Consider the following 12,500-nt stretch of genomic DNA (forward strand, 5'->3'; position numbering starts at 1 on the left):
TTTTATAGAGGAACAGGAACTTAAACAAACACTGTCCAGCTTCAACATGTTAACACTAGAACAGCCATGCCTATTTCTAGTGTTAATTAGCCTGGCTCCTACACAGAAAAACTGCAAAATAGCTTTATACTAGCTTATCCTGATGTGATTTTGAAAATGTAAGGATACTGGGTGGTACAACGCACATATCTAGGAAAAGTCATGAAAGGAGGGTCCTGAAATTTGATTGTGTGCAAAGGTATAAACATTTTTTACCCCACCCATGGCTGTTCTAGTGTTAAGTCTAAAGTTCTGTCTATGTATCTGAGAGTGGTAACAGTTTGAATTGAAGTGAATCCAATAGTGTTTGCAAAAAGGTAAGTGCACTGTTGTGGAAGACCCAGAGCTAATCTACAGTGTTTCTCCTCTCTAGAAACCGGGGAGAAGGGATGCGTAAGGCTGGATTTCTGCAAACGAATAAACTGGACATGTTGCTATGAGAACCTCTGCAATGCTTAAAACCGCCACCGGGGGGCAGTAGTATCAAGGCTCAGGACAACCAGAGGGAGAAGGGGGAGCAAGACAGATGGAGAAAGGGTGAATTGACAGGTTGCTATGAAGCACTTTGTGACTAAAGCATTTGTAAAACTAACTTCACACGCATTTGATTTGATGTAAAGTCACTCGAAATAAAACCTTGAGGCATTATCAAGTCTGTTTCGTATGATGCTTGAAGCAATTAGGATTGTGTACCTGATCAGTTGAATCAGGTGTGCTGGTGGTGGAACAGGTCAAATATGTGGAGCGGCTGGGGGTCCCCGAGGAGAGGGTTGAGGACCACTTACCGCTATCAGACCCTCTTTTTTAACAAGGAGTCTGGCTTAGTAAGTGAGAGTGTGAGAGAGTGAGGTGTACTGTGCATCTGATGTGTGTGTGTGTGTGTGTGTGTGTGTGTGCGTATCTGCACTTACGTGCACGTAGTAGGTGTGTGTGTGATGGTGCAGTCGTGTGTGTGTGTGGGTCTCTCTTCTATCTGTGTGTGTGTGGGTCTCTCTTCTATCTGTGTGTGTGTGTGTGGGTCTCTCTTCTATCTGTGTGTGTGTGTGTGTGTGCGTGGGTCTCTCTTCTATCTGTGTGTGTGGGTCTCTCTTCTATCGGTGTGTGTGGGTCTCTCTTCTATCGGTGTGTGTGTGTGCGTGTGGGTCTCTCTTCTATCTGTGTGTGTGTGTGGGTCTCTCTTCTATCTGTGTGTGTGTGTGTGTGTGTGTGTGTGTGTGTGCGGGTCTCTCTTCTATCTGTGTGTGTGGGTCTCTCTTCTATCTGTGTGTGTGTGTGTGTGTGTCTGTGTGTGTGTGTGTGTGTGGGTCTCTCTTCTATCTGTGTGTGTGTGTGTGTGTGGGTCTCTCTTCTGTCTGGGTGTGTTTATGTGTGTGCCAGTGTTAGTCAGTGTCAGACCACATCCACTGTTTAGCCTCAGAGGCTGATATGACCTGAAAAACCCTCCACTAGAAACCACCACGTGCCTGTGTGTGTCTGTCCACGGACACACACACGCATACACACGCACACCCACGCATGCACACACACACACACACACACACACGAGTACACACATACGCACAAGCACGCACAGACACAGACACACACACACACACACACACACACACACACACACACACAGGATAGATCAGGTATCATGAGGTACAGATCGATAATAAACAGCAGGCAAACAGATTCAGGGACAAGCTTATCCGAACGCAGACAGACATGTTTGAGGAGCAAAGTCGAACTTTGTCACGAGGACTTTACTGTAACCGTGGAAACGAGCTCGCTGGGATTATCAACCTAAACTAGTGACAGTTCAGAGAACATTCTCACAGTCGTGAGCTTAGAATGATAAGGTTCCATCTCCGTTTAGGGTAGTTCAGAGATATTGAGCGTCAAAGTTTTTACATTCCATTATGTTTTGTGAGGTGAGATGGAATCTTTGTATTTTATGAATTACTACCTAAAACATTTCAACATTTTAAAAATAACACCACACAGGCATTAATAAACACCTAATGGATCAGATTATGTAAAAAAACTCAATTTTGACCAACAATGGAGATAGAACCTTATAATTCTAACGTCACGCAGAAATTGAGGAAAAAGCAAATACAATACAACGGGGGTCTCCACTGTTTTAAAATGTTTATTTTTCCATTTTTTGAAATCTTTTTTTCTGTCGTTTGACAGGAATGCATGAGAGACAGATCGGCTCAAACATTGTCATGTTTTTTTTCCTTTTTTTTTTCTTTTTCTTTCTTGTCAGTCATCATTATCTTATCAACATCATTGTCGTTAGGGGGATCAATGTCATCATGTGTGTGGTCGCCTGACATGCTGATTCTGTATTATACACAAAAAAAGGTTTTACATGTCTGTGTCCCTCCCCCACCCCCTCCCCCACCCCACTGACTTAACCATCACAAAATGAGCACAGGGTGTCAGAAACCCCCCACCCATCCACCCTCCCACCCTCCACCCCCACCTCTCCCGAGGACACATACATTCACAGGACTGAGGGGACAGACCGGGTCGAGGGCCGTTGCGTCGACATCAAACCTCGCTTCTCTCCTTCCCCTTTCCTCTCGTGTGTTTTGGATACTAGCCCGTCAAACTCAAAAACCCATTCTGTACAAGCCCTTCCCAAAAAAAAGACAACCCCCCAAAATATGGATAGATGGACCCATAGAGAAGACCTCAAATACAAAGGACGCCCTAGTGTCGATACTCCATGTCCTCCACACCTTCCTAACCCTCCCTCCCTCCCGTAGAAAACCCCTCTCTACTCCCTTAGCCAACGCAGGCGATAAGAACCCATTCTATCTTGTAGAGCAAGGCATTTTTGTCAGAGCAACATTACAGACATGTCTGCTGTCGGCCTCAGGTTGGCAGACCACCACCGCCACGCCTAGTCCACTGGCACAGTGAGTGGCCGTGAATACACTATGGTAGGAGCTGGACCACAGAGGCACTCTCAAAGCCACTTCACTGTCCCTCCATGACAACCTACCCTGGGGAGAGTACCCTAAGAGGACCCCTGGTCTGGTTAAACGCCTGTTCAGCCATTCTGTATGAGGACTAATATGAGCTGGTGTCTGGCCTGTAGATGAACAAGTACATCCAGTACAGCACATGAACTGCGGGAGTGTGCCCCCTAGTGGCGAAAGCACCGACAATGATTTGTTATGGGTTTATCTCTAGATGGGAGTGAGGGACCAAATATATACACACAGGCAGACCATGATAGAGGGATGTTCGATTACTATGACAGAGAGAAACACCTGTCATTGCAGGAGGAGGGGGGGGGGACCCAAGAAGGGACTGGTCATGAGAGATATCGGGTAAAAAAAAAAGCATGTTCACGTCCCACCTCCAAGTGTCATGCACTCAGAAGCAAGGCTTTGAGGGAAGGAAAGCCCTATTTCATCCCCCCCAAAAAATCGACACGATATAACTACAGGGAAAAAACCACAAGGCAAACTCTGGAACGTTCTACCTAAAAAAAAGCATTCTCAAGGACCCGAGAAGTCGATTTGAGAAAATGGGGGAACAAAATGAGTGCAAGAAAGAAAAAACACTATATACCAATCCCCACCACCCCCAACCCCCCCCCCATCACCCTGTCAATTTAACATAACCTACTGCACTGAAACATGCTTTATCGAATCCTCGTGTCTGCTTTCACTCTCCCGGACATTTAGCATTCCGAAAACTACAGTACAAAAACCCCTCAAAGTATAAAACACACTTGGCAAAAGACATTCCTGACATCACCATTCTTTCCTGTCGCGATTCAATTATGTAGTAGTCGCTCAACTGTCGCTGTGCATCACTGTCCGTGTCCATGGCGTTTTTTTTTGTCATCACATTCCTCTCATTTTCCTTTGATATCAGCGCTCCCGCCCTCGTACAATAGACACATCACTATAGAAACATTTCTCTTTCTTCCCCACTCCCAGCTGAGACGCACAAGAGCCCTTTTCCTCTCATACCATCGCTATGTACCAGCACACAGAGAGGGACGAAAAAGACCGAGCTGAAAGAGAGGACCACTCTCTTACCACTCTCTCTGCTGGTTGTGTGTTCCTGTGAATGTGATCCGATCCTGGGGTTGGAGGTGGTGGTGGTGGTGGGGGGGGGGGGAGGGGGGTAAATTATGGTGGGGGAGGGATGGGGGGGCGAGAAGACACTCTCCTTCCGGAATGACACAAACGTGTAAACGACAAGCTCGCACACACTTAAGACTTTTTCCTTTCTTTTTTTTTTTCTTCTTTTTTTTCTTTCTTTCTTTTTTTTTTCTTTTCTTAAAAAACAAAACAAAAAACAAAAAAACATCCCAAGTCCGTAGATAAGAGCGGAGTAGTAGTGGAAACACAGAAGTCCAGAAGTTAGCTTTTTTTTTCTTATTATTTTTTTTTAAAGAGAGAGAGAGTAGTAGCAGTTCTGAAAAGGAGAAATAGAAATTAAACTAACGCAGGCGAAAGCTGAGAGAGTCGGGGCTGAGCGATGTTTGCTGGTGGGTTTTTTGCGGTTGCGGTTCGGTCATATCCTCGACCGCAGAACAGACAGGACGTCCGCTTGTCTAACAGTCCTGGTTGTTGCAGTAACGTCGACGCTTCAGGGAGGAGGGATGGGACCTGCAGCCCCTCTGCCAGAGAGAACATCTTATTGCCATGGAGACCCTGTCTGCAGGCATGTCAGGCCTACCCACACACGCACACGCACACACACCTACACACACACACGGCCGCATAGTGATTTAGGACTGCATGGGGTAGAGAGAGTGTGTGGTTCTACAATGTCAAACGGTGAGTTATTGCATGTTTTGGTATTATTATTAGCTGCTGTAGTAGCGTAGCATGGAGGTGATGTTTGTTGGTTGGCGGCTGGACTGAGGCTCTTTTAGCATAACATGCATGTTTATAGACGTCTATAAATACTTGGTATCAAGTACTACGATGTGTCTGTCCTGTGGTGATTTCAGGTGTAATATTGTGTGTGTGTGTGTGTGTGTGTGTGTGTGTGTGTGTGTCTGCGTGCGTTCGTGCGAGTGTGTCTCTGTGTGTGTGTTTGTACGTCTCTGTCTCTCCTAGTACTCAATCCGTGATCTCATACGACAGCACGACCCAGAACAGACCACGACATCATCTCTTCGACACTCTTCGATCGAGTGAAAACAAGTTATTAAAACACCTAAAAAAAAACTAATATCACCACCGGGTCCCACTCAAACCCTCGAAATCGAATTGAAAACTAAACAGAAAAAAAACGAACAGAAAAAACATGAACAGATCATCGTAACCCTGCTGCGCTCCGCCTGAGAGACGCAGTGACATCGAGGTGCCTCTAGAGGGGGGGGGGTACTGAGCAGGAGAGAGAGCTCGGGGGGGGGGGGCCCTCTTACGAGGGGGGGGTGAAGGGCCGGCCCTCGTCGCTAGGCGTGGCCATGTCGTCGCTGGGGTCCAGGCTGTCCTTGGGGCTCAGCGTGCTCTCCGAGGAGGGCGGGGTGGACTCGAAAGGGGGCGGGGTCCCGTCGGCGGGAGGCGGGGTCTCGGGGGAGCTCTCCTGCCGCCCGTTGGCTGTGTGCTCCGCGACGGGAGGCGTTCCGGCGGTGGTTTCCGGGGGGGGGGTGTCGCCGTCGGAGGTCAGGGGGGCGGCGAAGAGGGGGAGAGGGGCCGCCGCCTCGGTGGGAGTGGGGGTCTGCAGCGCCGAGGGGACGGCGCGGGCGGAGGAGGTGAGCCCCCCCTCGCCCCCCAGGGAGAGCGAGGAGTCGCTGGGCACCAGGGAGGAGGAGGTCTTCTCCACCAGGCGCCACTGCATGATGCTGGTGTCCTTCCCCCCCGTGGACACCAGGTGGCTGTCGTTGTGGAGGAAGCTCACGTTGGTCACGTGACTGCTGTGGGCGCTGTACTTGTGGCTCGGGGCCTGGAGGAGAAGGAAGGAAACGCAAATGAGAAAATCTGGTAACAATCTTAAAAAAATCAAAAAGTAACCGTTTTTTTGTCTGTTTTCACCTTCAGAAATGATGGCTAGGACGTGGGGTTATAAAGCGAAAGCTTCTTTATATAAGAATCTCTGTTGGCTTTCAAACAATAAACCAGCTATTGGACATTCACTTTCAATTCTGGACGTTCAAATTCGCATTTCTCCAAAACAACAAACTGGCAACTTCTATGACGTCTTGCCGCAAGGTCTTCTGGGACTTGCAGTTTGACCTATTCTTAGCCAATACAACCGAAATGTACTTCTCTTATAGATAAATAATAACTCTTTTAACTGTCAATCAATCGTGTGACATATGAATCAATCATGTAACCTATAAAGTTACAACAGGTTTCTTTCCACGGTTCCATTTTTTAAATCAACTCATTTGCCCAAGAAATTCATGTGGGGATTAGAAGCTGTCAATGTCTGCCTTTGCCCCAGGAAAGGCTCCAGGATTTTTTTCATGACTACTGTATATCCTTAAGACACTGTCGCCCCCTGCTGGGCACAAAAAAACCCAAAAAAACAGAGCGCGTCGCCCAACCAGCCCCCCAGGCCAACAGATCAACCAGCCCCCCAGGCCAACAGATCAACCAGCCCCCCAGGCCAACAGATCGACCGGCCCATCCGTGCTCCAGACGCCAGTCCCCCACTGCTATAAACGGTAAATGGACTGACTTAAATACAGTACTCAAGTTGTAAAAGAAAATCAGGGGGGATGGTGGATTTGATCATATGGGGACAATTTTGTCTTCAGTGTCAGTGACTTGGTAAAAATGTCATTGCATGTGTGCGTGCCCCCCCCTCGCCCACAGTATTTTACTCAATATGCGCAAAACTAAATGTTGAAATCGCAGTAATACCACGTTCATTGATAAAATTACATAAGGGATGGAAAGGGGGGATGGCAGTTTTAGAAGGGGGATGATTTTGACCGTTTTTCTTTAAGGGGGGGATGCCATCCCCCCTCATCTCGAGTGCTGCTTATATAGCACCTTATTCCAAAGTGGCCACTCATTCACCTGTTCACACACACATTCACACTCACACTCACACACCAATGGCGGCAAGCTACCACGCAAGGAGCCGGCCCGCTCATTGGGAGCAATTTGGGGTTCAGTGTCTTGCCCAAGGACACCTCGACATGTGGCCAGCCGGGGTTCGAACCGCCGACCTGTCGACCTTGCGATCATTAGATGCCGGCTCTACCTCCTGAGCCACAGACGCCCCACCAATACCCATTATGGTTGAAATAGGTAAGCTATTAATAACTGTAAGGTCAGTTTCAGTTGGCTATTATGAGGGTCAATTTAGGGTGAAGCTTTAGAGGGAAAACCACAGGTGGTATTAGCGCTTCAACACGTGAAACTCTGAATAAAAGGTTTGGTAGTCATGACAATGCTTGCTGATTTTTTTTTGTGTGAGTTTGAAATTGTAACAACGCTAGCATGTTAAAAACAGACATTTAGGAAGTTGTCAGAGAAGGAGGCCATGGGTATAATAACAACATTAGTTATTTTAAAACGTTTAAAATTAAATGACATTTTTTTATTATTTCAAGTTATTTTTTTTAATTTGTTTCTGATTGATTTCTTTCCAGACATTCCAACCTCACAATGGCTTCCCTGACTTTAATCGATGTCTCTTTGTCCTCATGTCGATATACACCAAAAGCAGACTCCAAAGGCAAACACAACGCCTAGAATCAACACTAGACATTAAGGGGCCCCTTTAGCTGCACAATGTCATGTGACAGAACACACCTGATTCAGGGTTCCCACACCTTCTGAAACATCACATTCAAGCACCTTTCAAGGACTTTCAAGACTCAATTCCCTCATATTCAAGGACCCAACACAGCATAGTTTGAGACAGATCTAGATGAGGATTTATATAATAGGAACTATCCGCTCACAGACAACAATTAAAAAGAGATGGTCTCTTGCCTTCTCTACCACAACACAGCAAAACAATATATTGTGAAATATGTGTAAAGTTAAGCAATACAGAGAGGAGGAGCTAAGTAAAACATTTTTTTATATATATCTTTTAAGAGAGAGAGAGAGAGAGACAGGAATTCAAGCACTTTCAATGACCCATGTCTATTTTCAAACACTTTTAAGACCTTGATTTCTTTTTCTCAAATTCACAAACTTTCAAGGATTTCAAGGACCCTTGGGAACCCTGCTAACTTTCCAGAAACAAGTGGACTATACATAAAAAGTGTTCAAAGTCATTTCTGAATGGAGAAACCAATATGTACACACACACCTACCATATATAATAAAATACCTAATAGCAAATTAGTTTGATTTAAAATCCAAACTTTTTGGAAGAGCCAAAAGAAGAAAGAAAAATGTGTCACTGTTCCATTACTTATTATCACACACACACACACACACACACACACACACACACACACACACACACACACACACACCACACACACACCACACACACCACACACACCACACCACACACCACACACACACCACACACACACCCACACCACACACCACACACCACACACCACACACCACACACCACACACCACACACACAGACACACACACACCACACACAGACAGACAGGGCATTGTACATATACAAGGTGTTGAGAATAGAGTAGTTGGGGTCTGGTGTACCTTGGGTCTGGAGCAGGGGTACTGGAAGAGGTGCACTTTGCAGAAGTCGTCAGCCAGCGCGATCACCTTCCTGTTGTGAGACCTGATCAGAGCGTTGATGTCTGTGCCGTCCGACCCCTCTGGCCACACTCCTGGGAAACACAGACAGATAGATACACACACACAGATACAGACACACAGACAGAGACACAGATACAGACACACAGACACAGACACAGACACAGATACAGACAAAGACACACAGATAGACACAGACACACAGATACAGACACAGACACACGTCAGGATCAGAATAAAACGCTATGTCATATCAAAAACATACCACCAGGGGGCAGACCGATCCTCAAACAAATCTTCCTACTTTCATTGTCAATCTTACTCTCTCTCTCATACCTGCGTTTCTCATTCTCTCTCCCTCTAACTATCTCTCAGGCACACACAAACAGAAATGGAGAGAGAGAGAGAGAAAGAGAGGGAGATGGAGACAGAAATAGTGCTTCACACACACACGCACGCACACACACACACACACACACACACACACACACACACACACACACACACACACACACACACACACACACATCTCAATTGCCAGGGGTCCTATCAGTCTCTGCATGGGCTCTACTGGCTGGGAACTGTGGAATGTGAAAGTCAAGAGTTAACTACATTTCCAGCCTCATAAAGTGTTGAAAAATGTGGAGTGGGGGGCTAATATGGGTCTCCACTATGCTGCATGAGTTCCTCAGAGAGAGAGAGAGAGAGAGAGAGAGAGAGAGAGAGAGAGAGCAGGGGGGGGGGGGGGGGAGCCCAGTGAAGAGCCCAGTGAAGGTGGAATTGATAGGACATTAATTGACTGTTATTCAAATCAGAACCCTTGCATTTTCCTACTTTTTACAAACATGCGTAAGAGAACGAGACAGAGAGAGTAGAGAAAGAGAGAGGGGAGAAAGAGGGAGGGTAGGTAGGGAGGGATGGTAGAAGAAAAAGAACCACGGACATGAAAGAGAGAGGGAACCCTAACTAAATGTGCTTGTGATTGAGAACACTGAGAGGGTTTGGAGCAGGAGGCCGCACGGATACGTCAATCGCTCGTCGACAGAGACAGAGCTTTACAAACCCACATCAATGACATGAAAGGAACACACACAAGAAAGCGGGCGCGCGCACACACACCACACACACACACACACACACACACACACACATACACACACACACACACACACAGACAGACACACAGACAGACACACAGACAGACACACAGACAGACACACAGACAGACAGACACACAGACAGACACACAGACAGACACACAGACAGACACACAGACAGACACACAGACAGACACACAGACAGACACACGGACAGACAAACAGACAGACAGACAGACAGGTCACTGTAAACCAGGTACTGACCAAAGACATGGAAGCCCAGTACGCAGGTGTAGGTGGCCCAGTCGATGTCTTTACACTCGGAACGGTTGCGGATGTACTTGCAGCCATTTGGAATGTCCCCTGCAAGAGAGAGAGGCAAGAACCCAACAGGTTAACACTAGAACAGCCGTGCCTATTTGACCTACTAAAAGAGCCGCCTTCTTTACAATGGAAAGCTGCTATTTACACACAACGACCACTAGTTGGCCGCTTGTAAATTAGCCTGATTCCTACACAGAAAAACGGCAAAATAGCTTTATATTAGCTTATCCTGATGTGATTTTGAAAATGTAAGGATACTGGGTGGTAGAACGCACATATCTAGGGCAAGTCATGAAAGGAGGGTCCTGAAATTTGAGTGAAAAGATATAAAATGTTTGTTTACTCACAGGGGTCAATGACCCATCATGGCTGTTCTAGTGTTAACTCAACAATTCACAGCAAATTCAAGGACCTCGATGTGCTGGCGATAAGCGCATACGCACGTACGGACACAGAGAAGTAACAGTTCAATCCGAAGACTGAATCTGAACAACGAATTTGGAAGCATTTGCTTGTACTCGAGCAGACAAGATGGTTCTGTACACTTCAGAATGCATTCTGCTGCTGCTAAAGTCATAAATTAAGACAAGTTAGCCAGTTGTAGTGACAGCTAGACATACGTTAAAAAGGGTAGGACAAGACGCTCGTTCACATGCGCAACATTTGTGATTTATAAAGGGAAGCAGGCGTGGGAACTTGCGCACCGCACTGTTTTATAAATCCAAATGTTGCCGTGCGTAAATGTTCTTGCTTTGCGTACGTACGCAAGCCGTTTAAGCCAGTTCTAGGCAAAGCTTTCCAAACGAGGCCCCTGGTCGGTGGGACAGTTGTCCTAACCACAATACCCATTTCAAAACAATTGTCCCATTACTGTTGGTGCCCTGAAATAAGGGGGACTAGGCATACAAAGTGTTGCCCTTTCTAAACGGTGAAACCAGTCCAGAAACACCAGATGAGAGGAGAAGCTCTACTTTAACCTCATAGTAACAGTTTGATCTGACTTAAGTGTCGAGCCCAAAAAATAATCACATTAAGCAGGGCACTGAACGTCGATTTAGTCTCCGAATATTTGCGTTTTTGGGCGACGTTACATATCGCTTTCGATGGTCGGGGGTACTCACAGTAAAGGATTTCATAGTCCCCTGAGTTGGACATGATGAACTTGTTGTCCGGGGACCAGTCAAGATGTGTGATGTAGCTGGAATGTCCCTGGAGAGGACAGAGAGACGGAGTGAGTGTGGCAGTGTTAGAGACAGAGGAGGGGAGTAACGACTGCTCAAAGAGTAACGCCTGTGTCACACTGGAGCTGAGGAGAGTTAGCGCAGAGTAGCTAGTTAGCCGTTTCGTAGCCTATCCCCACACAGCTGTGGAGCTCACGGTCCTGGGAGGAAACTTCACTCTCCTGTCTCCAGTTCAGAGGAGGGTGTGTGTGTGTGTGTGTGTGTGTGTGTGTGTGTGTGTGTGTGTGTGTGTGTGTGTGTGTGTGAGTGAGCGGTCCTCCCCCACACTCAGGGTCAGGGAGGGAATCTCTGTTTGCCTCTCTTGGCACTTTGTTTGATTTCCTAGGAGTCTGCAGGCTTCCCTCCATATGCGCATGCACACACACACGCACACGCACACGAAAGCCTCTGACGCTAAGAGGCTAGACACTCCACAGCTGCTGCACAACTTTCTCACACAAACGCACATACACACAAACACACATACACACATACACACATACACAAACACACATACACACATACAAACACACATATACACATTCACACATACACACATACACACATACATACATACACACATACACACAAACACATTAACACACACACACACAAACACATACACACAAACACATTAACACACACACACATACACATTAACACACAAACACATACACACAAACAAACACACAAACACACAAACACACAAACAAACACACAGTACATACACGACATGACTGTGTAATGACAAATCTGTCTCCCGTTGCTGTATTCCCTCATGAATGTGGTTGCCCCAGGCAACCCAAAGCCATTACTGCCATCCCAAGCAAGCCTGTCTGGGAGAAACGACAACGTGTGTGAAACGTCCGTGTGTGCGATCGAGCTTGGCGCTACGACGCACTATACAGCATAATGCCTTTCAGCCTACTGGAGTAGCCAACGCACACTGTCCTGACCTGTCCAACCAGCAGCAGAAGGACTGACCGTAACTGTGGCAACACGCTCCTGAAATCCATGTTAGTCCACAACTGTTAGCAGCGACGCAGATGACCTGAGTCTAGCCTTAGCTAGACATGGTAGGAGGGAGAGAGAGAGGGAGAGAGAGACAGAGAGGGAGAGAGACAGAGAGGGAGAGAGACAGAGAGA

General features: G+C 46.8%; 2 protein-coding genes across 2 annotated transcripts in view; one reads left to right on the top strand and one right to left on the bottom strand.

Moving 5' to 3' along the window:
* The window catches only part of LOC308163007 (uncharacterized protein), a 2,096-nt gene extending 1,409 nt beyond the window's left edge, over positions 1-687 (top strand). Inside the window, exon 3 of the mRNA XM_080537174.1 lies at positions 413-687. Within this exon, the coding sequence (XP_080393300.1) occupies positions 413-498 (86 nt within the window). The 3' untranslated portion in view covers positions 499-687. The remainder of the gene's footprint in view (positions 1-412) is intronic.
* Positions 688-5,427: 4,740 nt separating this feature from the next.
* Positions 5,428-12,500, bottom strand: part of eml4 (EMAP like 4) — a gene marked incomplete at its 3' end in the record, with an annotated part of 72,165 nt that continues 65,092 nt past the window's right edge. Inside the window, 4 exon segments of the mRNA XM_080545786.1 lie at positions 5,428-5,952; positions 8,657-8,787; positions 10,075-10,173; positions 11,256-11,343. Coding sequence (XP_080401912.1) covers positions 5,428-5,952; positions 8,657-8,787; positions 10,075-10,173; positions 11,256-11,343 — 843 coding nt within the window.

Source organism: Nansenia antarctica (assembly GCF_963989245.1).
Source record: "Nansenia antarctica genome assembly, chromosome: 1".
Classification (NCBI taxonomy): domain Eukaryota; kingdom Metazoa; phylum Chordata; class Actinopteri; order Argentiniformes; family Microstomatidae; genus Nansenia; species Nansenia antarctica.